The sequence below is a fragment of the Amia ocellicauda genome, chromosome 10 (assembly GCF_036373705.1).
Source record: "Amia ocellicauda isolate fAmiCal2 chromosome 10, fAmiCal2.hap1, whole genome shotgun sequence".
Lineage (NCBI taxonomy): Eukaryota > Metazoa > Chordata > Actinopteri > Amiiformes > Amiidae > Amia > Amia ocellicauda.
In genome coordinates, this window is record NC_089859.1 from 8,929,655 (window position 1) to 8,953,231 (window position 23,577).

The 23,577-nt window shown below is 39.4% G+C and overlaps 1 protein-coding gene across 5 annotated transcripts; it reads left to right on the forward strand.

Moving 5' to 3' along the window:
* The first annotated feature begins 1,047 nt into the window (after positions 1 to 1,047).
* On the forward strand, positions 1,048 to 23,222 carry mtmr1a (myotubularin related protein 1a). 5 transcript variants are annotated; one of them, XM_066714895.1, is made up of 18 exons: positions 1,048 to 1,375; positions 2,414 to 2,519; positions 4,581 to 4,604; positions 5,459 to 5,482; positions 8,561 to 8,626; positions 12,961 to 13,036; positions 15,692 to 15,786; positions 16,051 to 16,158; positions 16,354 to 16,455; positions 16,604 to 16,687; positions 16,944 to 17,093; positions 17,398 to 17,586; positions 18,038 to 18,223; positions 18,903 to 19,109; positions 19,451 to 19,543; positions 19,628 to 19,741; positions 19,821 to 19,997; positions 20,698 to 23,222. In XM_066714895.1, exons 1-18 carry the CDS (start codon positions 1,239 to 1,241, stop codon positions 20,860 to 20,862), a joined length of 2,103 nt encoding a protein of 700 aa, XP_066570992.1. In that variant the 5' UTR covers positions 1,048 to 1,238; the 3' UTR covers positions 20,863 to 23,222. The 5 variants fall into 5 exon arrangements, with proteins under 5 accessions (XP_066570992.1, XP_066570994.1, XP_066570995.1 ...); XM_066714897.1 differs by lacking the exon at positions 8,561 to 8,626; XM_066714898.1 differs by lacking the exons at positions 5,459 to 5,482; positions 8,561 to 8,626.
* The last annotated feature ends 355 nt before the right edge of the window (positions 23,223 to 23,577 follow it).

Below are 23,577 nucleotides of genomic sequence, written 5' to 3' on the forward strand. Positions count from 1 at the left end.
AGTTGTGCCATATTCTCTACATTTCTTAATAATGGTCTTTACTGTGCTCTGCGGGGACATTCAATTGCTTGGAAATGTTCTTATATCCTACCCCTGATTTGTACTTTTGAAGAACCTTATTATTATTTGATTTGCATGTTCCATTGCCCTCAATTATGTTGTTTTTGTTAGGAATTGCACTAACCAACTGTGGGACCTCCCAGAGACAGGTGTATTTAACCTGAACTCATGTGACACACCTTAACTGCACAGAGGTGGACTACATTCAACTAATTACGTGACTTCTAAAGACAATTGGTTTTACCACAGCTCAATCAGGTGTGTCATAGCAAAGGGGGTGATTACTTATGCATTCAATTATTTTCTGTTTTGTATTTGTAACTAATTTAGAACAATTTGCAGATTATATTTTTCACTTTGACATTATGGAAATGTTGATCAGTGGCACAAACTCCTAATTAAATCCGTTCTGATTTCATGTTGTAACACAATGAAATGTGGAAAAGTCCAAGAGGGGTGGATACTTTTTAGAGCCACTGTAGTTATTAATGGACACCAAACAAGCATGATGAGTCGAATGGCCTCCTCTCGTTTGTAAACTTTCTTATGTTTCCTATTGCTGGATTAGGGCCACAAGAGCCACTGGTTTTGATGTGCTTCTCTTTTCCAGGTCACAAAAGCAAAGCTTCTGATTTCTTCTTCCCTTTTTCCCCAGTTGTTTTAGGTCTATGTTAAGTTACTGTCTAACATATCTAAAAATATATGTGACAAATTTAATGGTGCATACCTAACACTATTGTTTCTGATGTATTACCTGCTATATTTAAACTGGATAATACATAAATGCGTTTAAATCCTGTTTAAATCCCAGTTCCCCTACTGTACAGGTGGGGAACCTTTTACTTATATATATAAACAGGAATTTATATATATAATGTTATTTTTCAACCCATGCCTATGCTCGTTGTAGAAACTGAACCATTCAATTGGGTGAGAATAGATGCTTCTGTGGCAGACAAACAGCGAGAGTTACGCTGCAGATGCATCTTGGGTAATTCAAGTGACAGAGATATGGCTGCTTCCTGGATTCAGGCGGTAGGATTTGTCTGTCACTGAAGCAAAACAAACACAGGAAGCAGCCCCGCTTGCCAAAAAACACACCCGTCTCCTTCTGCTGTGGTGGGGCAACTGAACCTGTATTAGAACAAAAAGAAAAAGGGGAAGGAAACTGAAAGAGAATGGAAAAGCTTACAAGCGGAGGCGGCTACGGGACAGAGGACCCAACTCCTCCCATCGTCCCTACGAGGAAGCCGCCGCGGACGCTCGGGGGTCCCGTCGCTGCTCCTAGACAGCCCAGCGTGGAGGCTCTGGACAGGTACACATGCACTTTAATACACCACTGCATATCTGCACTTGTATTTTTCATAAAGAAACCAGCTACGCCTGGATAGATACGTGCTGTGTGCGCCCAGATCCTGTCAGGTGTACAGGAATGCAGCGTCTGTGGTGAATGTGTCATTTGTAGACAGAAATGTCATTTTCATAGAGATTTAAATCGGAGTATGGTATTTTATAATGTGTAATTGTAGCTTTAGTGGGTTATGTCTGTCTCTGTCGGTCTAGTTTCTGTCATTTTACATTTATCCATTCATATTATGTCTGGAACAAGTAAAGTGAGATGTCCTATGTGGGAAGTACTATACGTTGTTCCTCTGCAAAAAAGCAATGGTATTCCCATTCTTCCACACCCAACCAAGAGCTCAGATATTGACTCTAACCGCTGCTCTTAAACTCACTGATCACTCACTCAATACTGCGCCTTTCTTGCATGAAGTAGGGTTAATGCAGTTTATCCTACAACTTAATCCATGTATCTTGCAGTAGTATTATGAAAATGTCCTCTCAATCCTTACATGGTGTAAGTTTGAAATGCAGTAGCACTTCACCAGATAGGTACTTTATTACTATAGTAAACTCTTTTTGGTAAATTGGCCAAGGATGCATTGTCTTTTGTGTATTGACTGCTTGTTCCTGGGTGGGTGGCTGTTGGACTGGGAGGAACTGGTGGATGCTGCCCTCGTTCTCCACTTGACCCTTCAGGTTTGTGAAATCCAAGTGGGAAGATGAAAGACTAATTTCATTACATGCCTAGGGGGAGGTGTGTGTGTCTGTTTCACTCTGCTCAGAGATATGTGTGGGATTGCATTGGTAAGTCAGTGAACAGCAGAGGACGATTGTATGTTGGTGCACTTTACTTGTGGAAAATAATGTATAAATGCCTTTAATGAATCACACTGTTGGGCTGTGTGTTTTCCCCCCTAGAGCTGTGGATTGCTTTGTCTTAATCCCCTAAATACTAGGTACTCTTTACCTTGAAACCTCTTCTAATACACTTAAACAACTCTCTTTACAGCCCAACTGGATCACATGTGGAATGGTGTAAACAGTTGATTGCTGCCACAATCTCCAGTCAGATCTCGGGGAGTGTGCCTTCAGACTCCATCTCCAGGGATTACAAGGTATGAGCGATCTACTGGAATGCCTTCAAATGAACAAAGGCCCTTGTCTGATATCCTGATTTCTTACCCCCAGTGAATTCAGATGCAGTTTAAAGACTGTTTATTTATTGCTGTGATTACTTCTAGTCATCCTTTTTGTTGTCCTCTTGTTTCAGACCGTTAGAAGTTTAATCAGACTTGCCTAGAATCCTTATGATTCGTCTGGCCATGTGTGCATATATTGTTTGTTGTAAACGGACTAAAACTGTAAATGCTATATTTGATGTCTCTTGTTTTATTAAGTGTTAGAACACAAACAAAAGGACTATTTGTTTACCCTGAAATTAAGTGACAGTTTTAATTTGGCATTTTTGTACTTTAGCTGTTTTCTGGTAACGTAACCTATTGGAATTTCAAAGTTTTATGAATCGTATAGAAAATATGTTTCTCAGTCTTTCCATTTTTATTAACAAGACATTGCCATGTGCAGTGAAGTCTAGGCTAAATGTGATATTTTTAGTTTTAGTCTTAAATTTGCAGTGAAAGAGAGAGAGAACTTAAAGAAACACTTCCCTGTCCTTCTGTCTATGTGACATAAAGAGAAGAAACTATATATGTCAAGTAAATTTAAATATTATTATTGCTGTTTCATAGTAATCTAATTCATAACAGCCCTCGTTATTAATCATTTTAAATGTATGTTTGTAAGATGTTTTAACTCTAGGTCTTTCCACCCCCAAGTCAAACCAGTTATGCTACTTTTCATGTTATCGAGTCATAGTAGTAAAAAGAAACTCAACGCTATGCACAAGTTTACTGAACATTTGTGCAACATGTATTTAATAATCAAGCAACAATGTCTCTTGATTTGAAATATTTTCATCACTCAATCACATTATATTACATTTTTCATTTTGATAGTGAATATTTGGCAGTTTACCCCCCAAAAATTCCTCAGTTATGTTTGTTGCCGCTAGTAAAATAAAGCAACCCTCTTATAATTAGAGAGTTTTATGAAAATAATATTTTTGAGCTGTAATTTTAATGCAGAAAGCTTGGTTTGAAATGACCTTTGGTGACACTGTTCCAACTTCAGCAATTACTTTTATAGATTTGTTATTTACAGAGCATGTATCTTTGCTATCTGTTGATTGATATTGACACCTTTCTCTGACTTGATTATTACCTTTTTCTTTGGCTAATTTGTGTCAGACTTGTCTCGGGCTGTTGGTATGTTTTATCCTGTCCAATCTGCTTGTTTTCCAAGATGTGATTTACATTCTTACGTGATCATTTTGCTATGCATTACATTTTAAGATCCCGTAACAGCTGGGTTTGACAACTGTTGGTGAAAGTTGCGGGCTTGTGGATTGAACTAAAAGCTGAGACAAAAATATTGTGTGACTCCAATTATATTTTCCAGTACTAAATATGAGCATTAGACTTGGGTTATTTTTTGTGGTGTATGACAGTCTTTAAAATGTATTAAAAATCACAAAGATATTACCAAGTAGAAGATGCTGTTTGGCCTATTAAAGGGTGTCTATTTCCTTGCCTCTAACTGAATGTGATTTCTTGAATAATCTGAATTCATATAAACCTACATGTAAGGTCCATCATTCAATTAAGGCGCTTCCCTCACTATGCTTTAACTGCTTCCTTTCTATGGTTTTATTAATTTACAAAGGCTACATTTACATGCTGATAACATTATGTGACAGTAGAGGCATGATTTCCTTCAAGGTGTTACAGCTGTATTACAATTTCAGTGTTTTGTTTACTACTGTATTAAAAATAATTCCTGTTTTGAACCTTAATGTGTTACTGTATTGAGTTTTGGTTGATATGTATTCATACATAAAACAAAACTGTTTAAATATTTTACCAGCCATAAGCACTTGAAATAAGTCATGACAATACCTCTACGGCCATGACTTATTTACCAGCATGTAAACCCAGTTCACGAGTGCCAGAGGATGACTGTTTTCGTATGGATTTTAAGTCTTTTTGGTACCTTTGTTACCTGAAGTTTTAATAGGAAGGCTTGCAGTCATAACTTTTGTGTATGTTTCTAACTGACAGGTCGGAAGGAGGCCGGATCTGAGGGTAAGATTGACGCAGCAATGTGTACTGCTCCTTCCTGTCTTGTGCTAAAGCTAATGTACTGACTCGTGTGTGTTGTGGTCAGCTCTTTTCCTGTGAAAGAGCAGCTCTCTGACAAGCTGAAGGAACATACTTAATTTGGAGACTGGGGCACTTCACCACTTCTCCTGCTTTCCTGTCACAGTGTAGGCCATCAGCTCAGCATTACCTTGAGATTAGCTGCAACTAAATTGAACAGATACAGAAGGTTTATTTTCAAAGACTTGTGTGATAAGGATAATGTGTGATTCATGGCCTGCATTGTCCAGACAGTGTGTTTTTTTTCATGCTGCCAAAATGCGAGGTGCCAAAATAAAAGTTGTGAAGTTACAATATATTATTCTGTTTGTTGTTACATGGATTCTATTAACTGTTGAATCATGCTGAAACATGCATACAATGCCTAGCCAGTGTAGTGATTTATGTATCGGGGTGCACATAGTTTGGGTTAATGGACATTTCCCATGCAAGACATACACTAACCATTAATTTTAAATTCTGGTATACCATTTTAAAAAAGGTCAGATTATAGATTAAACATTAAAATATATTATCTATAATTAACATATTGTCTACCGTTAAGAATAAAATCCCCAAGCAGCTTCCTGTTTTGTGTGTCACAGTACGCTACTTGGTCACTTGTTCACGTTCAAGATATTCTTTACACCACGCTGAGCAGCTTTGGTTTCTGGCTCGTGCTTTTCTGGGTTATGACTTTAATGGAGCTGAAGCCTTTGATGACAACACTACTGGTACTCCAAATCTTAAATGAACAGACTTTTTACTTATGTGTTTTCTTTTGTATTTATAACTAACAGGTTTCCAAGAGGCCTGATATAAGGGTAAGATTGAGGATGAACTTCATCAGGCTGCTTGTCTGTCTCAGAAATAGTCTAAAACAGTATCACGTTTTAGGTATTGTAGTAATTTACACGTTTAGTGCATAATGCTAGTATGCTTTTGCTGGTAACACTTTACAATAATTGTAGCCAATTCTTAATTAATTAGTGTATGAATCCCACTGGAATAGCATAAATGGCTCATGAACTTCCACTGCGTTTTGATGCTGATCACATGTATAAGCCCCAACCCCAAATCTAGTCTAACTCTATCCTTAACCCTGGCCATCACCTTGTTATACATGTGATTAACAGCAGAAATCATATGAAGTGCATAAGGTATTCATGAGTTATTCCTGTGGTGTTCATGCATCAATTCGTTAAGAATTGGCATACATTATTGTAAGTGTGACCCTTTTGCTGCATAATTATTCTGCTATACTTTAACTGTATTACTAAAAGAGTTTAAAAATCAAAAATATTGAATAACCAAAATAATTACATTACTTATATGGCAGTTTTGGTTCAATAATCATGAAACCATCTGCTTACACTCTACATAGTTATGTTTGTACAATATAGTTCTAGTATTATGTTACCGGCAGTAGAGATTTAGTGTATAGACCTACAGTATTGAGTCAATAGTTGTAACACAACATAACTATTTAACAGGGTTAAACATTAATACTGAAACTTGCAAATGTGAATATTGCACATCCTATTGTAATTAGGATTTTAAGAAGCCATGTTACTGTGAAAACAACATGATTTCTGTTTTAAAAGGATAAGGAAATGTCAGTCAGTCCAATGATCTTCAATGCTGCTCTTATTTGAAATGGGTATTAGATGGACTGGAAGATTGATTTGAAAACCTATACCTACATTATGTACATGTGTATTTATAGCAACAGTAACGCATTTGGTTCCTTTTTCTAAATTTACATTTTACAATATCTTTTTCCTCTCATGTGACACTTAATGTGTTCCATTTTGGGAACAAGACGAGGACAATTTTGTTAGTTGTTATTCTCACCTCTCTGTACAGCTTTTATTCTTGAAATGTAGCTCTGGGTAAGTTTGAATGATAAACCTACAGGAGAGGTAAGATCTTTTCATGGTTTGTATATTGTGATTGACACTAGTAAAGTAAACCAAGTTTCTCTCCTGTTACTTCAGTGATCATTAAGGGTTAAGTTCAGTGAGGCAAGGCTGGAGTTTTGGCTTGTGTTTTGAAGAAGTGAATATTTGACAGCTGTGCTAGAGGAAGTGGCTGTAATAGCTAACCATTTCTTTCTCATCATTCCTTGACATTGCAAATGCACAGCTGTGTAAGTGAAAATCACACTATATATTTTTTCGTTTAAAACTAAATCAGATTTTAAAATATTTTAGTTTTCCACAATTACAGATTTAAATGTGGCGGACTCTGTTCCCAAAGTATTCTCTGGTAGACGAGAGCAGGAGGCAATATGGAAGTGTTTAAGGTTTAATCTGCATATGAAACAAAATACTACTGTCTTTGCTACTGGATATCACTTCAGTGTTTTGCAAGAAATCATCCTTTTTATACATCTATTTTATTTATCTCACCAGGCATAGTACAGTAAATCTAACCGTAAACTGAAAGTACTCAGAAAGAAGTGTCCCACATTTTTTTGAAAGTGCATGCAACTCCTATAGAAATATTTTGCATAGTCAGCCATCATGTGTTTGCTGTAAGTTAGAAAGCTGTTGTATTATTAAAGAAACAATGACTGCTGTGATCACGATCATCACCTGGCATGCCATCCAGTACAGTAGGTGTAATTGCTTAAGGAACCTGGACTTAAGTTTTGAAAAATTTAGATTTAAGCCTGTTCATTCAGAGAGAGAAGTCTTACTTACTAAAAATAAGTCAATTCCATGCAATCATTCAGTTTTGAGCAGGCATGGCATTCAGGTAAGCAAAGAAGCAGTGTAAAATGGCTAATTCTAAAAAAATTAAACGGTGAGATGAGGATTAATTGAGGGGCTAATTTGGCAGGTCATACTATAGTAAGATTATATCTTTACTGCTGAGAGCTCAAATCCATAAAGATGGTTTGGAGCCAAGTAAAAAGCTACAGGTTGTAGCCTTTTCCCCAGCATCATCTGTTAATAAAAGAAACACATAAGTGGGATATGGGTACTAGAAAACACACACACGGCTGTCAAGAGTATTCCAGTGTTGGTGATGGAAAAAGTAAAAGAAGTCAATGCTAACTACTTTGACATTTAAGCTACATTATGTTCAGAGCTGCTACAGTTTAATCTGATGTGGTTTACAGTGACAGTAAATATTGTCCTGAAAATATCTAATTTAGTTTAAATTATTTACAGTATTTTCTGTTAGTTATATTTGTTTCCCAAGGCAATTTACAAAGGTTATGTTATTGTACAGTTAGTAGAGCATTACAATACGCACAATAGGGTGTCAAAGGTATTGTTTATGTAATTGCAACAAATGTTTTAGTGCTTTTTAGTGTATAAATGTATAGATCAAGTCTACTGCATTTTAAATATAACTAAGGTTTTTCCTTCCTTCTTGAATACATGTTGTTTCTTTCCCCAATATTTCTATAATTTCTCCTCCACACTGCACGGAGAAACAATCATTAGAAATCTGGACAGCTGCAGATGTGTGAACACTACATTTACCTAACCAGCCTACTAGTTTATTATCCTGCTTCAAATGGTGTCACAATTGATATGAATATGTTCAGTTACTCCTGGGATGTGAAGCACAGTTTCATGTAATTGAGTTTGACATATAATGTCCCTTAATAACGGATGTACATTTTGTTAAAGAAAAACTGCATGTGAAACCTCCCAAAATGATGTTATAAGTGATAAATCAGTCTGCTTTCTGTGTTGGCTGCCAAACTGTGGAATGACATTCTAACCCTAACCTCTCTTTCAGTGCACGGTGCAACCTATTGTGGTCTGCTGGCTTTCTTGTGGCTTGATGTTGGGGTAGCCTTTGTCCTGACCTTTCTTCTCACTTGCTCCCTGTCTCTCCCTTCTTCTCTCCCTTGCTTTCCCTCCTCTGTGCTCTGTGCCCAGGAGCCAGCTGATGGAGCCAATGGCTATCACTCGGACACAGACTCTGAGCTCGCTCCTCACACCTCGGCAAGTTTCTGCTTCTTTCCTTGCTTGTCCTCCAGAGCTGTACAAACTGATTATCTTTTGTCAGCGAATGGCTTATACAATCCGAAACAATTTCCTGTATCATAATATTCTTCTTTGCATAGCAATAAACAAACTAACAAAATGGACATGCCTTGTCCACTACTAAATCCAGCAATGATCAGGCTCCAATTAATTTGCAGTTGAGTTGCATTTTACTGTGATTTTCCTTGTCTAATTTGGCACATACATCCTAGAATTGTGGGATGGATGTTCATTGTGGTGATTTACTTTTCTTGAATAACTAAATTGTTCTCAAGTCAACCACTCTTCACCTGTCCTTTAAAGCTCATTCCTGATTATGAGGTAATCGTTTTGTGCAACTCTAGTGATCTTGTTTCAAATTGAGATTCAGGCCAAGCGTGCAAAAATGTTTCCCCAGAAAGCAGTGTGTTTTGACACCCTCAGGCAATCCTTTGCCCTAAATTTATTTGCAAATCTTTTTTTTTTTTCTTCTAAGACCTGCTTAGTTGAAAAAAACATTAAAAAAAAAAAACAAAACATTTCCCTTCTGGCACATTATAAACATTCAAATAGAAAAGTGATTTAACATTCTACATCCATTTCCTTTTCAATGTTGAGCAGAATATGTTCTGAAAAACAATAAACTCATGACTGACGAATAACTGTTTAAGGTGTAGTAGAAATAAATATCAGAGAAAGAAAAGGGTAATATTAAAAAAAATTGCTTTATGCTCCAAGAAAAATGCTTTGTCACCAAATTTCAGTAAGTTCATAAAACATTTTTAAAAGGCTATGTGTATCATTCTGACACTTGGGAACAATAAACCAGAATTGTTTCAGAATAAAAAACACTTGTAAACATATACTTTTTAGCCTTTAGCAGTGACATGAACAGGATCAGCAAAATCTTTGTAGGCCTGGCCTTGAGTTTTAGAAAAGATTTATGGTCTCTTCCACTGACCCAGGATTTAATACTAATGCTGTACTAAAGTGAATGCTGGCATACTGTATTGTGCAGCCTGAAAGAAATCTAGAGAAGGGAACTAATCATTAAATTAACCCTTTTCCAACAGAGTTTTATAATTGTAGTGATTATATGCACCCAAGTGGTGTGTATGCTAACAGTCTTCCACTACAGAACCCAGATGAAAGTATAGACCGACTGAAGCAAGCAGTGCCCTGTCAAAACACAACTTATCACAGTGAATGGCCGTGGTTTAGTGGGTTAGGTGATATTCTGTTTGATCGTTGGATGAGATCCTGTATATCTGAACACACTTGGACATTTCTGTCTTCAGTGCACTTTGGCATTGCTGGGATGCAGTGGCTACCATGTGAGGCAAAAGGTTTTATAGTGTATTTGGAGAGATCACACTGACCATACCTGATAGAGAATCGTGTGAATTTGGCAGTATCTCTGTGCTTTATAAACATTTTGTGGTTCAGGGATTCCACAGCAATGCTCTCAATCAGTGGTCACAGAAGTTATCAAGTGTCAGTTTTCTGCATGCCAATTGTTAGTTCCTCTGTTTACAAACCTGTTATTTTAAGCAGAGTAGGCCTATGTATTCAACTGCTGTCTATGTTTTCCAGTCCATTTTTTCAGTATTCACAGATTCTATGCGCTGATTTAAATGTATATGTGTGTGTATATGTATATATGTGGATATGTGTGTATATATATATAATTACTCACCTAAAGGATTATTAGGAACACCTGTTCAATTTCTCATTAATGCAATTATCTAACCAACCAATCACATGGCAGTTGCTTCAATGCATTTAGGGGTGTGGTCCTGGTCAAGACAATCTCCTGAACTCCAAACTGAATGTCTGAATGGGAAAGAAAGGTGATTTAAGCAATTTTGAGCGTGGCATGGTTGTTGGTGCCAGACGGGCCGGTCTGAGTATTTCACAATCTGCTCAGTTACTGGGATTTTCACGCACAACCGTTTCTAGGGTTTACAAAGAATGGTGTGAAAAGGGAAAAACATCCAGTATGCGGCAGTCCTGTGGGCGAAAATGCCTTGTTGATGCTAGAGGTCAGAGGAGAATGGGCCGACTGATTCAAGCTGATAGAAGAGCAACTTTGACTGAAATAACCACTCGTTACAACCGAGGTATACAGCAAAGCATTTGTGAAGCCACAACACGTACAACCTTGAGGCGGATGGGCTACAACAGCAGAAGACCCCACCGGGTACCACTCATCTCCACTACAAATAGGAAAAAGAGGCTACAATTTGCACAAGCTCACCAAAATTGGACAGTTGAAGACTGGAAAAATGTTGCCTGGTCTGATGAGTCTCCATTTCTGTTGAGACATTCAGATGGTAGAGTCAGAATTTGGCGTAAACAGAATGAGAACATGGATCCATCATGCCTTGTTACCACTGTGCAGGCTGGTGGTGGTGGTGTAATGGTGTGGGGGATGTTTTCTTGGCACACTTTAGGCCCCTTAGTGCCAATTGGGCATCGTTTAAATGCCACGGCCTACCTGAGCATTGTTTCTGACCATGTCCATCCCTTTATGACCACCATGTACCCATCCTCTGATGGCTACTTCCAGCACGATAATGCACCATGTCACAAAGGTCGAATCATTTCAAATTGGTTTCTTGAACATGACAATGAGTTGACTGTACTAAACTGGCCCCCACAGTCACCAGATCTCAACCCAATAGAGCATCTTTGGGATGTGGTGGAACGGGAGCTTCGTGCCCTGGATGTGCATCCCACAAATCTCCATCAACTGCGAGATGCTATCCTATCAATATGGGCCAACATTTCTAAAGAATGCTTTCAGCACCTTGTTGAATCAATGCCACGTAGAATTAAGGCAGTTCTGAAGGCGAAAGGGGGTCAAACACAGTATTAGTATGGTGTTCCTAATAATCCTTTAGGTGAGTGTATATGTATATGTATATGTATATATATGTATATATATATATATATATATATATATGCGCTTTTGGCATATACAACTCTGGAAAAAATGAAGAGACCACTTAACATTGATTTCTGAACTTGGATTGTGTCACTGTCCAAATATTTATGGACCTAACTGTATCCTGTAATGCTAAAATAATTTGGTCCCCCTCTACCTGTAGTGGTTTGTACCAGAGGACGTGCTATGTAGAGGGCATGTGTCCTAGTTAAAAGGTAAATAAAAAGTAATCTGAAATCTGATCTAGTTTGCTCTTCCCAGTGTGGAATGTGAATAGGAGCTGACAGTGTTTTTAGTCATGGAATGTGTTTGGTTTTTAGTTGCTTTATTGCATGTATGACTGTCTGAGAGATTTAATGGTTCCTGAAGACCACTGTGGGAATTATTGCACTGAAATGGGGCATAACAGGGTGGACGCCAGACTAGGCCAACCCAAAATCAATATGGACCTTACAGATGTGTGCTCACTGTACAGAGCAGATGGCATATGCAATGATTTCATGGCAGGGCACAACATATGATCACATGTGGGAAAGCACATATTATATCCATACTTTTGTGAAAAGCATTAGGGCCCTTGTGGTAGAGTTGCTTAAACATTATGGAAGTACAGCATTGCCCAATATGGTATAAACACCAATAGATTCCTTCACTATGAAAACATAGACCAAAACCATTATGCTGTGTCAAGCAGAACTCACTCTAGGGAAACTGACTTCTTATTCAGTGTTTTCCTATTTGCTACTACTCTCTTGCAGTTAACGCAATCATTGTAAACTGTTATTACTTTCTCACTGTTTCACTGCACAACACAGCAATTTCAATATTGTATGCTCACCTTTACTCTTCAGTTTACAGCAATAGCTTGTTTGGCACAACTCTTCCATGAAATCCCTCAGTTTGCCATTTCTAGTCTGGCCCTAACCTTATAGTGTTGGTGTAGCTCTTCTTTACTGGACACTTCTATTGGCCAAGTTTATTTTCTTTAATCTGGTAATGCTGCTGTGAATATTGGCGCTACCTTTAGTTTTCCATTTCCTGTTGCCCTTTCCCACAGTGGACATGGGTGTGTGTAAATTATCCAGACATATTGTGTGCACTCAAACTCCCTAGCGCCCAAGGATTGTTTGTGTTTGAAGTTCTGTGGACTGTGAGTGTCTTTGACCTGCTACAAAGCTTGATGGTTAGGCTGCTTTGCATTGTGGGAACGTTGTAAGAAATCCCACTTCTGGCTCATACATTTGGTCACATTTTGGTCCTCGAAAACCTGCACACCATCATACATGTGTACGTACATATCCGGTGCCACCAGTGTACAGTGCATGTGAAAACTGTTCCACTTACTTCTGGTTTGGATCAATGCCAGGCTCTGAGGGACGGCAACAAGCTGGCACAGATGGAGGAGGCGCCACGCTTTCCGGGAGAGTCCATCAAAGCCATCGGTGAGTGCCTCTTAATACAGAATTCATCATAGTGCTCTTAGGAAGCTTCTCCTGGCATAATCCGCTTCAGGATGGCATGGTTATTAATCTTACTGTGGGTCCAAGGTTTAAAAATATTGCTGAATAAATTGTATGTAATAAGCATCATTATAAGGTTGCACTGTTTTCATAAGATTATGTTAAGTGATCCGTTTCCCTGCCCTTCTTAAATTATAGATAAATGTGTGTTTTTAAACTTGCAATGTTTCTCTTTTACAGACTAAAGCAGCATCTATTTTGGTTTCTTTACTTAAACCTGTTTAAATACATTGAGGGAAAAACGTATTTGTTCCCCTGCTGATTTTGTACGTTTGCCCACTGACAAAGAAATGATCAGTCTATAATTTTAATGGTAGGTGTATTTTAACAGTGAGAGACAGAATAACAAAAAAAATCCAGAAAAACACATTTCAAAAAAGTTATGAATTGATTTGCATGTTAATGAGGGAAATAAGTATTTGACCCCTTCGACTTAGTACTTGGTGGCAAAACCCTTGTTGGCAATCACAGAGGTCAGACGTTTCTTGTAGTTGGCCACCAGGTTTGCACACATCTCGGGAGGGATTTTGTCCCACTCCTCTTTGCAGATCCTCTCCAAGTCATTAAGGTTTCAAGGCTGACGTTTGGCAACTCGAACCTTCAGCTCCCTCCACAGATTTTCTATGGGATTAAGGTCTGGAGACTGGCTAGACCACTCCAGGACCTTAATGTGCTTCTTCTTGAGCCACTCCTTTGTTGCCTTGGCTGTGTGTTTTGGGTCATTGTCATGCTGGAATACCCATCCACGACCCATTTTCAATGCCCTGGCTGAGGGAAGTAGGTTCTCACCCAAGATTTGATGGTACATGGCCCTGTCCATCATCCCTTTGATGCGGTGCAGTTGTCCTGTCCCCTTAGCAGAAAAACACCCCCAAAGCATAATGTTTCCACCTCCATGTTTGACGGTGGGGATGGTGTTCTTGGGGTCATTCCTCCTCCTCCAAACACGGCGAGTTGAGTTGATGCCAAATAGCTCGATTTTGGTCTCATCTGACCACAACACTTTCACCCAGTTCTCTGAATCATTCAGATGTTCATTGGCAAACTTCAGACGGGCCTGTACATGTGCTTTCTTGAGCAGGGGGGCCTTGCGGGCGCTGCAGGAATTCAGTCCTTCACGGCGTAGTGTGTTACCAATTGTTTTCTTGGTGACTGTGGTCCCAGCTGCCTTGAGATTATTAACAAGATCCTCCCGTGTAGTTCTGGGCTGATTCCTCACCGTTCTCATGATCATTGAAACTCCACGAGGTGAGATCTTGCATGGAGCCCCAGACCGAAGGGAGACTGACAGTTATTTTGTGTTTCTTCCATTTGCGAATAATCGCACCAACTGTTGTCACCTTCTCACCAAGCTGCTTGGCGATGGTCTTGTAGCCCATTCCAGCCTTGTGTAGGTCTACAATCTTGTCCCTGACATCCTTGGACAGCTCTTTGGTCTTGGCTATGGTGGAGAGTTTGAAATCTGATTGATTGATTGCTTCTGTGGACAGGTGTCTTTTATACAGGTAACGAGCTGAGATTAGGAGCAGTCCCTTTAAGAGAGTGCTCCTAATCTCAGCTCGTTACCTGTATAAAAGACACCTGGGAGCCAGAAATCTTGCTGATTGATAGGGGATCAAATACTTATTTCCCTCATTAACATGCAAATCAATGTATAACTTTTTTGAAATGCGCTTTTCTGGATTTTTTGGTTGTTATTCTGTCTCTCACTGTTAAAATACACCTACTATTAAAATTATAGACTGATCATTTCCTTGTCAGTGGGCAAATGTACAAAATCAGCAGGGGATCAAATACTTTTTCCCTCACTGTAATATTTAAAGTTTTGTGATGTGCATTAGTGACCTCCGGGAGATGTATTCTGGATTTTATGTTAAACTAATTTCACATCACTTTAGTTACTTTTACAGTATATTAAAGTGTAATTACAACTTGAGATAAAATAAATAGAAAAATACTCCGACATACAAACTGGAGATCTAAACCTCACAACAGTTAAATGGATAGTTTTAAAATGCCATATTAATTTACTTTCCTACATGTGTTCCCCCCTATGTGGGCAACTTGAATGGGAAATACTTCTCTAATACAGATGAACAGAACATATTGTGTCTGACAGAAACAGTCCCAGCCTGAGAGCATAGTGGTTTCTCTCGGTTCAAGCTAGAAATGCTCTAATAAGAGATTAAAGGGAAGTGTAGACTACTGCTAAAAAACTACAGCTGGAGGAACAACTTCTACAGAAAAAAAAAGGCCTTGGGGTTAGAAAGACGGTTATCTCTGCAGTTATATCCTGTAATCTGGATGTAATCATTAAAGGAGAACTGAATCCGTTTGCATGAAACGTGAATGTGTAGTATCTGATCTAGGCTAACTACACTTTGTTTGTTGTGGCAGTATTGTTAACCATATGCCCCAAGCCTATGTAAATACATAAGGAAGTAAGTTTAAGGCCATTAAATATAATCTACTCTGCAACCAAACCTGCCTGCATAAGATGCTGCAAATAAGATTTAAATACAAGTATTTGTGTCAGCTGCCCTATGTCAATGTTAATGGAGTCATTTTGTTTTGTAGCTAAAGACGTGATGTATATCTGTCCTTTCACTGGAGCGGTGAGCGGTACCTTGACTGTCACAGACTACAAGCTGTACTTCAAGAGCATGGAGCGGGTGAGTCTGATAATTTGGCACACACTGCATGGCCATGCTTTTACCAGCACCCTACACACACACCTTTTCAGAAATATATTTATAAAAAAAGAAAATGCTGTAACTAGGGCCAAAATGTATCATTATAGATAGTTTTTTGTGACAGTCACATGTCTGTAGCCAACTAAATAATTCAGTATAGTCTGGTCAGGCTTCCACAAAGTACTGTTGCTGTTTGCTAAGAGTTCCCTGTGTGCCGTGCGCTGACTGTTTGAATAATAACAGGAGCCACCCTTCATCCTCGACGTTAACCTGGGAGTCATCAGCCGACTGGAAACGATCGGGGTGCAGAGTCATGGCGAGAACTCCTGTGGGATGGAAATAGTCTGCAAGGTAAAGTCCTCTTCACAAAGGTCTCAAACAGAATCACATTACAATTATATTTTAATGGTATATCTTTTTAATTTTGGCACAATGGAATATTTATAGGTAAGAGCTAAGACTTAATGGACTGTTTTTATTACTTTCGTTTACTACATTAAAACATAAATGAGTCTGTTCACTATAGAGGTTTACTTTCGATAACAGGATATGAGAAACCCCAGGTTTGCTTACAAAAAGGAAGAGCAGAGCAAGCTGGAGATCTTTGAGACGCTGACGAAGCATGCATTTCCTCTGTCCAATGACCTGGTGAGTCTTCTGCTATCTAGTTTATAATCAACGCAAGGTATTCTTTAGATTCTTGCAGTGAACCCTTAAAAGATCCAATTAGATTTCTTCTGAAAAGGTAATTTCATAGCAAAGTCACACGCCTGAATGTTTGTTTTTTTCCTTCCAGCCACTCTTTGCTTTCCTCTACAAAGAGAAGTTTCCTGTTGATGGTTGGAAAGTGTACGATCCTGTAGCTGAGTACAAGAGACAGGTAATCATCCCTTCCCGTGCCCTTTCCTGGACTCTGAGTAAAACTAATTATGAGCCACCTAATGTCACATTAACTAAAGTAGATTAATAACGGTCTTTCTGGAACGAATGGTCTGCCTGTGATTGATCACTGTTCATTTCAGCTTGTGATTTACCCGGCCCCTGTTGTGCCTCACATTGCGTTGTCTGCAGTCTTTTCAACAGTGTACTTCAGCTTTGGCTTGTATGTTTTTATTTGCATCTCCCATCTGTTTCAGGGTCTGCCCAACGAAAGCTGGACCATAAGCAAAATAAACAGCAATTATGAAGTGTGTGACACGTACCCTGCCCTGCTTGTCATTCCCACCAGCATTATGGATGAGGACCTGAGGAGAGTGGTGGCCTTCAGAGCCAAGCATCGCATCCCTGTGAGTTTTGAGAGAACGATTGTGTTGTGTGTCATCTTCATATGGATTGTCATCCAAAAGCCAAGTTGTAAGCCAACCAAAACTAACTGAAACAGCATGATTACAGACTCTTGAGTGAAGGGACAGGTTGAAATCTGAAATCTGATTTTTCAGTTCTCTATTCTAATTGAATGTTTTTGTTTTTAAGTCAGTTTGTTTAAATGAATCCCATACTGTGTCTGCAAACAACTTGGTAAGACATTTGTTTACTGCACATAAGTATCAGCTGTTCAATAACAATAACTGCGTTTTTGATCTTGAACAGGTTTTATCTTGGATACATCCTGAAAGCCAGGCTACGATTGTGCGATGTAGTCAGCCCATGGTGGGGCCAAACGACAAGCGCAGCAAAGAGGATGAGAAATACCTACAAACAATAATGGATGCCAACGCTCAGTCACATAAACTCACCATCTTCGATGCCAGACAAAGCGGCGTAGCAGAAACGAACAAAGTGAGGGCATGAAATATAAATGAACACATTGCGCCACACGGTACTATTCTACCTTCATAATGGTATGCAGTAGCAGGTGGAATAGTGTTGTGTGGTGCAATGCGTTCATTTTTTCTGGTGGTTGATGGTCAATGTATAGCTGCCATCATAGCAGCTGACATTATGCAGTGTCTCCAGATATGAAAAAGCCATTGAGAATATACATTTTTTGCTCTCCAAGTGTGTTTGAGGTTGTGGTTTGGCTTGCCTTGGTGGTGCAAATGAAAGGTTTGTGCTGAGAACTGCTTTCTTAAAATAGATGTTTTTTTGAGGTTCCAAAAATCTAGTGCGGTCATACTCTGTCTAGAAAGGCTTATCCTCCTGTATCTTATCCTTCGATATCTGCTTGTATTCACGGCAGATCACAGCGCTCTGCCATGTTTTCATGTCTAAATGTGCTGTTTCCCTACAGGCTAAGGACGGCGGTTACGAGAGTGAGAGTTTCTACCCGAATGCAGAATTGACCTTTTTAGAAATTCCCAACATTCACGTGATGAGAGAGTCTCTCCGCAAGCTTAAGGAGGTCGTGTACCCGGTGATTGATGAGGCCAAATGGTTGTCCAATGTGGATTCTACACACTGGCTGGAATATATTCGGGTAAGCCAGGCAAACTTCAGACATCACTGTTGCCTTTGTACAGAAGATCAAATTGTTTTCTATTCAGTCTGTTTACCTCATACAGCCTGGGCTTGCAATTCTAGTAGCAATAAGATTGATCAGTGGTGGGTTCACTTTACACACACCACATCACAAAAGCACCACCTCCAGCGAGGAGAGATTTGTTTTGCTGCAGATTGAAGGAAAGCCGACATGTTCTTACTTTTGCCGTTTTATAAACCTTTTAGTGTCCGTGTTTTAAATATGAAGCTGCAGGTTTCATTAGTCATTCTGTCTGCCGTGTGGCTCGCCTTTTGGTAGTCTTCTTTTATTGTTAAAGACTAAGTGTCGATTTGAAGGGATGTTTGTGACCTTTCAGTCATGTTGAAAGACATCTAAGAGGAACTAAAATCTCTCTAAAGAAATGTTCTGCACTAAAGGACATGTTTGGGGAAAATGTATCTATTTTAATTGAGACAAAGAAAATATTGCATTAAAAAAAATGGATATCCCTTGCAAAATTTGAGATGTAAGAATATAAAGAAAAGGTAAAATGTATGTCAAAATATATTGTGTGACAAAATTATCCACTTTGATTAAAAGCATTCCCAATGAAATTCCTGGCATGTGCTAAAATAAACTTTTGTAAAGGTCTTCCTCACCTCTCATTCTGCCCCAGTTGCTCCTGGCGGGAGCGGTGCGCGTCGCAGACAAGATCGAGTCGGGGAAGACGTCGGTGGTGGTGCACTGCAGTGACGGCTGGGACCGCACTGCCCAGCTCACCTCCCTGCCCATGCTCATGCTGGACAGCTACTACAGGACCATCAAGGGCTTCCAGGTGCTCATCGAGAAGGAGTGGGTCAGCTTCGGACACCGGTTTGCAGCGGTGAGCACTGGGTGGATAGGGCTAAATTCTGTAGCGTGGCAGAATGCGAAGTGTTGCTTCTGGTGTTCGGTATCACCAGAGAAACATCACTTCAGTGTCTGGTGCATGAACCGGTAACATGGAAGTTAATAAGAATTAATGCTTCTTGTCTAATATGTGTACATTACAAAGAAGTGTAGAGACTTTAAAACCTTAATATTTAATAATAATATAAAAACACATGGAAGGATTGATCTGAAGAAAACAAACCGCATTTGCAGGGGGAAATGGTGGCCTCTGTCAGAAAAGGTAAAAATGAAAGTTTAGGATGAAATATTAAAAGACTCATGCTCTATTGACAGCGCATCGGCCATGGAGATGTGAATCATGCAAACTCGGAAAGATCCCCCCTGTTTGTGCAGTTCATAGACTGTGTCTGGCAGATGATGAGACAGGCAAGTGATCACTCTTATTCTCGCTTGTCTTTTCTGACTAGCAAATGTGTCCCCCAAATGACCCGCTTCCTGTTTCCTTTCCAGTTTCCTGCTGCCTTTGAGTTCAATGAACTGTTCCTCATCACCATCCTGGACCATCTTTACAGCTGTCTCTTTGGCACGTTCCTCTACAACAGCGAACAGGAGCGGGTGCACCAGGTACCGGCATCGCTGCCATCTGAGCGCTCAGCATGGAGATAGGAACACTGGGTTGACCAATTGCTTTCATTCCTTTCAGGAGGTGCAGACAAAGACAGTATCGCTGTGGTCGTACGTCAACAGCCAGCTGGAAGAATTCACAAACCCGTTCTATGTGAACTATGAAAACCACGTCCTGTACCCGGTGGCCAGCCTGAGGCATCTGGAGCTGTGGGTCAATTACTATGTGAGGTGGAACCCCCGCATGAGACCGCAGGTAAATCTAGTGGTAATTAGAAAGCTGCTACTTTTACAATAAGAAATCAAGAGGGTTCAAAATTGGGCATGTGCAGATCAGCCATTCAGCAGCTATAACTCCTGTCTTGTTGAAATCTAGAGATTAGAAAAGCTTAAGAAAATTAGAAGGTCTTTTCATCACCTAATATAAATGCAGAGCCATTTGTCCGAGACATGGTCAGTCAATGTGCGTCACGTCAAACTGATTGCTGTGGCTGGATAACCGTGGGGAATACAAAATTGCCTTTGACATTTCCATTGCTGAGGGAGGGGAAATTGCTTGGGGTTGATTAGTCTCACTGTGCCGAATCAGCCTCTACAGACCATGAGGCCAATAATAAACTGCATCATCCTGGACTAAACTCTCTGTCTTGGCAGTATGCGCAAATTATTGCTTCTGGTGTCCTGTACAGAGAAACAGCACTTCATTGTTTATTGCTCACATGAGGGTAAAGCTAAAAATGTTACAAGCAACAAAATGTTAATTTGTAGATCCTGCAGCTCAGCTGAGGTATGGGCTATTTTATTTTCGTGCAAATTATACAGAATTCGAAAACCATTTAATGGATTAAAGTATGACGCCTTCTATTAATGAAAGCTGACTGTGTCAGTAGAGGAGTGTCCTCGGAGCAGTGGAAGGATGCTGCTCTAAATTGATTCATTTCTCCCTGTGATTCAAGATGCCAGTGCACCAGAACCTGAAGGAGCTGATGGCGATCCGCTATGAGCTGCAGAGGAAGGTGGAGGAGCTGCAGAGAGAGGCGGCCACACGCTCCATCTCCTCCGCCTCGGACCGCGGCTCCTCACCCTCCCACTCCAGCACCCCGCTTCACACCACCGTCTGAGCACAGCCAGGCCCAGCGCTGCGGCACCGCGCTCCAACCACAGACACGCATGCTTCTCATGAGGGGATCCGGTGGCACAGCTGCACGGGAGCCTTGACGGACGCCAGAGCACATGGGAGGGGTGCATCAGAAGAACAGCTGGAATAGGTCTTGCCTATTTTTTCATAAACGTAGCCAGTTAAGTGGTTAATCCCATTTGATTTAATGCATTTTCAATATACTGCTTTGGATTGGTCATGGCATGTGAACGACTTGGCAGTGAAGGACATAATCATTTTAATCAACCACAGCCCTGGGAAAATTGTGTAAGGGCAGGAACCTGACAGATCCTGACAGGGACAGTGACCAGACTCTCCAAAATATATTTACAGAGAATGAGTGCTATCGTGGGTTACCAATAACACAACTTCATATTGTATATGTATATATTTATAGATATAAATTAATCTATTTATAATGTTATTGAACTGCTTACCTTGAAACCACAAGACCAGTGCTTCCCAGTGAAATATTCACTCACTGCTCATGATATGCATCAAGCACTGGAGAATTTTAAATGGTTTGCTGTTACTATTAGGTAAAATATTCTACTGCACTATACAATAAGCTAAGCCCTGGTTACAGATGTATGATACGCAACCGTCTTTTTAATTCTGATTTAATCTACCACTTTAAGAATGCCACTCCCAGTTGTCTAGGGATTATGTCCTGCAGGTATTTTGTGGTACATTGCTAAGAGAAAAAATGGTGGGGATCTCTTGGGTGTCCCATAAGGATCTTGTTTTGTGAATATCAATTTTAATGATCTTGTCAGCTTGTTACAAATGCTTTACATTCACAGCTGGTATGAGCTTTAAATTCCTATTTTCCATTTCAATTCCTGAGGGTACTTTTTCATGATACTTTAGAGGTAAATTTTGAAATAGTGTTCGATGAATGACAAATGTGGAGACAGTTTCCTATTAATCTGTTCATTTCATTTAGAATTAAGATGAGTGCATGTGCATCACAAGTCTTACATTACAAACTGAAGTGAGCACCTCATTTGTACATCTAATTTCTTTTTAATTGGGTTACATTACATGGGAACCTAGAAACTGAGTAACTCATACTAAATAAAGCAATAGTTTTTTAAAGAAACCATCTGAGAAGCTGTCTGTGTGGGATCTTTGTCTGGACCCTATGCATTGTTTGGTGGAAATCCATCAAATTTAAGTTTTCGAATGAAGATTCCTCGAATTGTCTTGTCTATATCTCCACCACAGAATAAAAATACACAAACGGCATTGAACTGCATTGTGATCATATTAAAGATGAGCAAATGACATTTAATCAGTATTGGCTTAAAAATAAAGTACTCTGATGTGTTAATATGTATCAGCACACCTCCACAATACACAGTAATTCATGGCATTTATCAGCTGTGCCACATACAGGATGTCTGCCTGGCCTGTAATCGGCTACATTTTCAGTCTGGAGAACAGATCTGCTAATCAGCTTATTGTCAGTATTGGACTTGTGCCTCTGTCAGCATGATGTCCCTCTCCTGGGAGGAGTGGCGGCCCCCCGTCTCTGTCAGCCTGGTGGCCCCTCCACCCCACACTGTCGGAGACAGTTGTTTTGTGTCACATATTCTCCAAATACCTTTGAGTGTTTGTGCTGCTCAAACCATGCTGGTGAATGTTAAATGTTCAATTTACCCACCTAAACAAAGGAACACAAACATAGGTATACATTCTTTAAAAAATATTATGCTGTGGTGGGAATGTATTAACAGGCTCAGGATGCTACAGGTGTGTGATGGAAATGTTATGCTGAGCTTCAGGATATATTCATTCTTAAGTGAGCATGAAGATCTGGTTCATCTTTGCCAAATTAAGAAGGCAATAAAAAGGTACAATTTCATACATCTGTTTTGGAGAAGCTGGTGTTCTTGTATTGAAATGGGAACCAGCACAGTGCAGATTGATGTTTGATAGAGGATATTCCATGTTAACATGATGGTATGGAAATTGTGGCATTTTCATTTTCAGTGCCAGCTTTTACCGAGACAGAAATGAACCTGTATTGAGCATTCAACATTGATCATGTCTCTGTACAAATCGTGACTAAATCAACCATGAATGAAGCACACAAGTATATTTACACGTTCTTTCTGAAAGGTTATAAAGTGTGAAGTATTTTTTATTTTATTTTTTATTTAAACTTATGTATGTGAAACACTTATTTTGCACCTAAAATGTCATGCCTTCATTGGAGTTTGTCATGTGTATTGTCTTTTTCACGTCATAGATGTGCCATATGTTTTGGATATTTTGAAGAAACTTAATACATTCCATGAAAATAAACATTGAAACAAATGTCTTCTTTCTTCAGTTCCTCCCCCCATACACATTTATGCCGGAACATTCTAAGAATTTAGTAAGGAACATTTTTACACATTTCCGACAGCAGTACACCTCACTATAGACATCTGCTGTTGTAAACTGGAACATCTTGGATATTAAAAGTTGTATCATTTTACTTCTTTGTAATAAAGTTCTGGGTATTTTGAGGCTATAATTTACAGATTGAACCATACAAATATACACAGTAGTGACTGGAAATATAAACATACATTTAAACCTTTCCTACCCCTCATACTTTAAAATTATACGATCTATTACTTTTTTAAACTTTGAGATTTTAATCTTTGGAACATGCTGAACCCACATT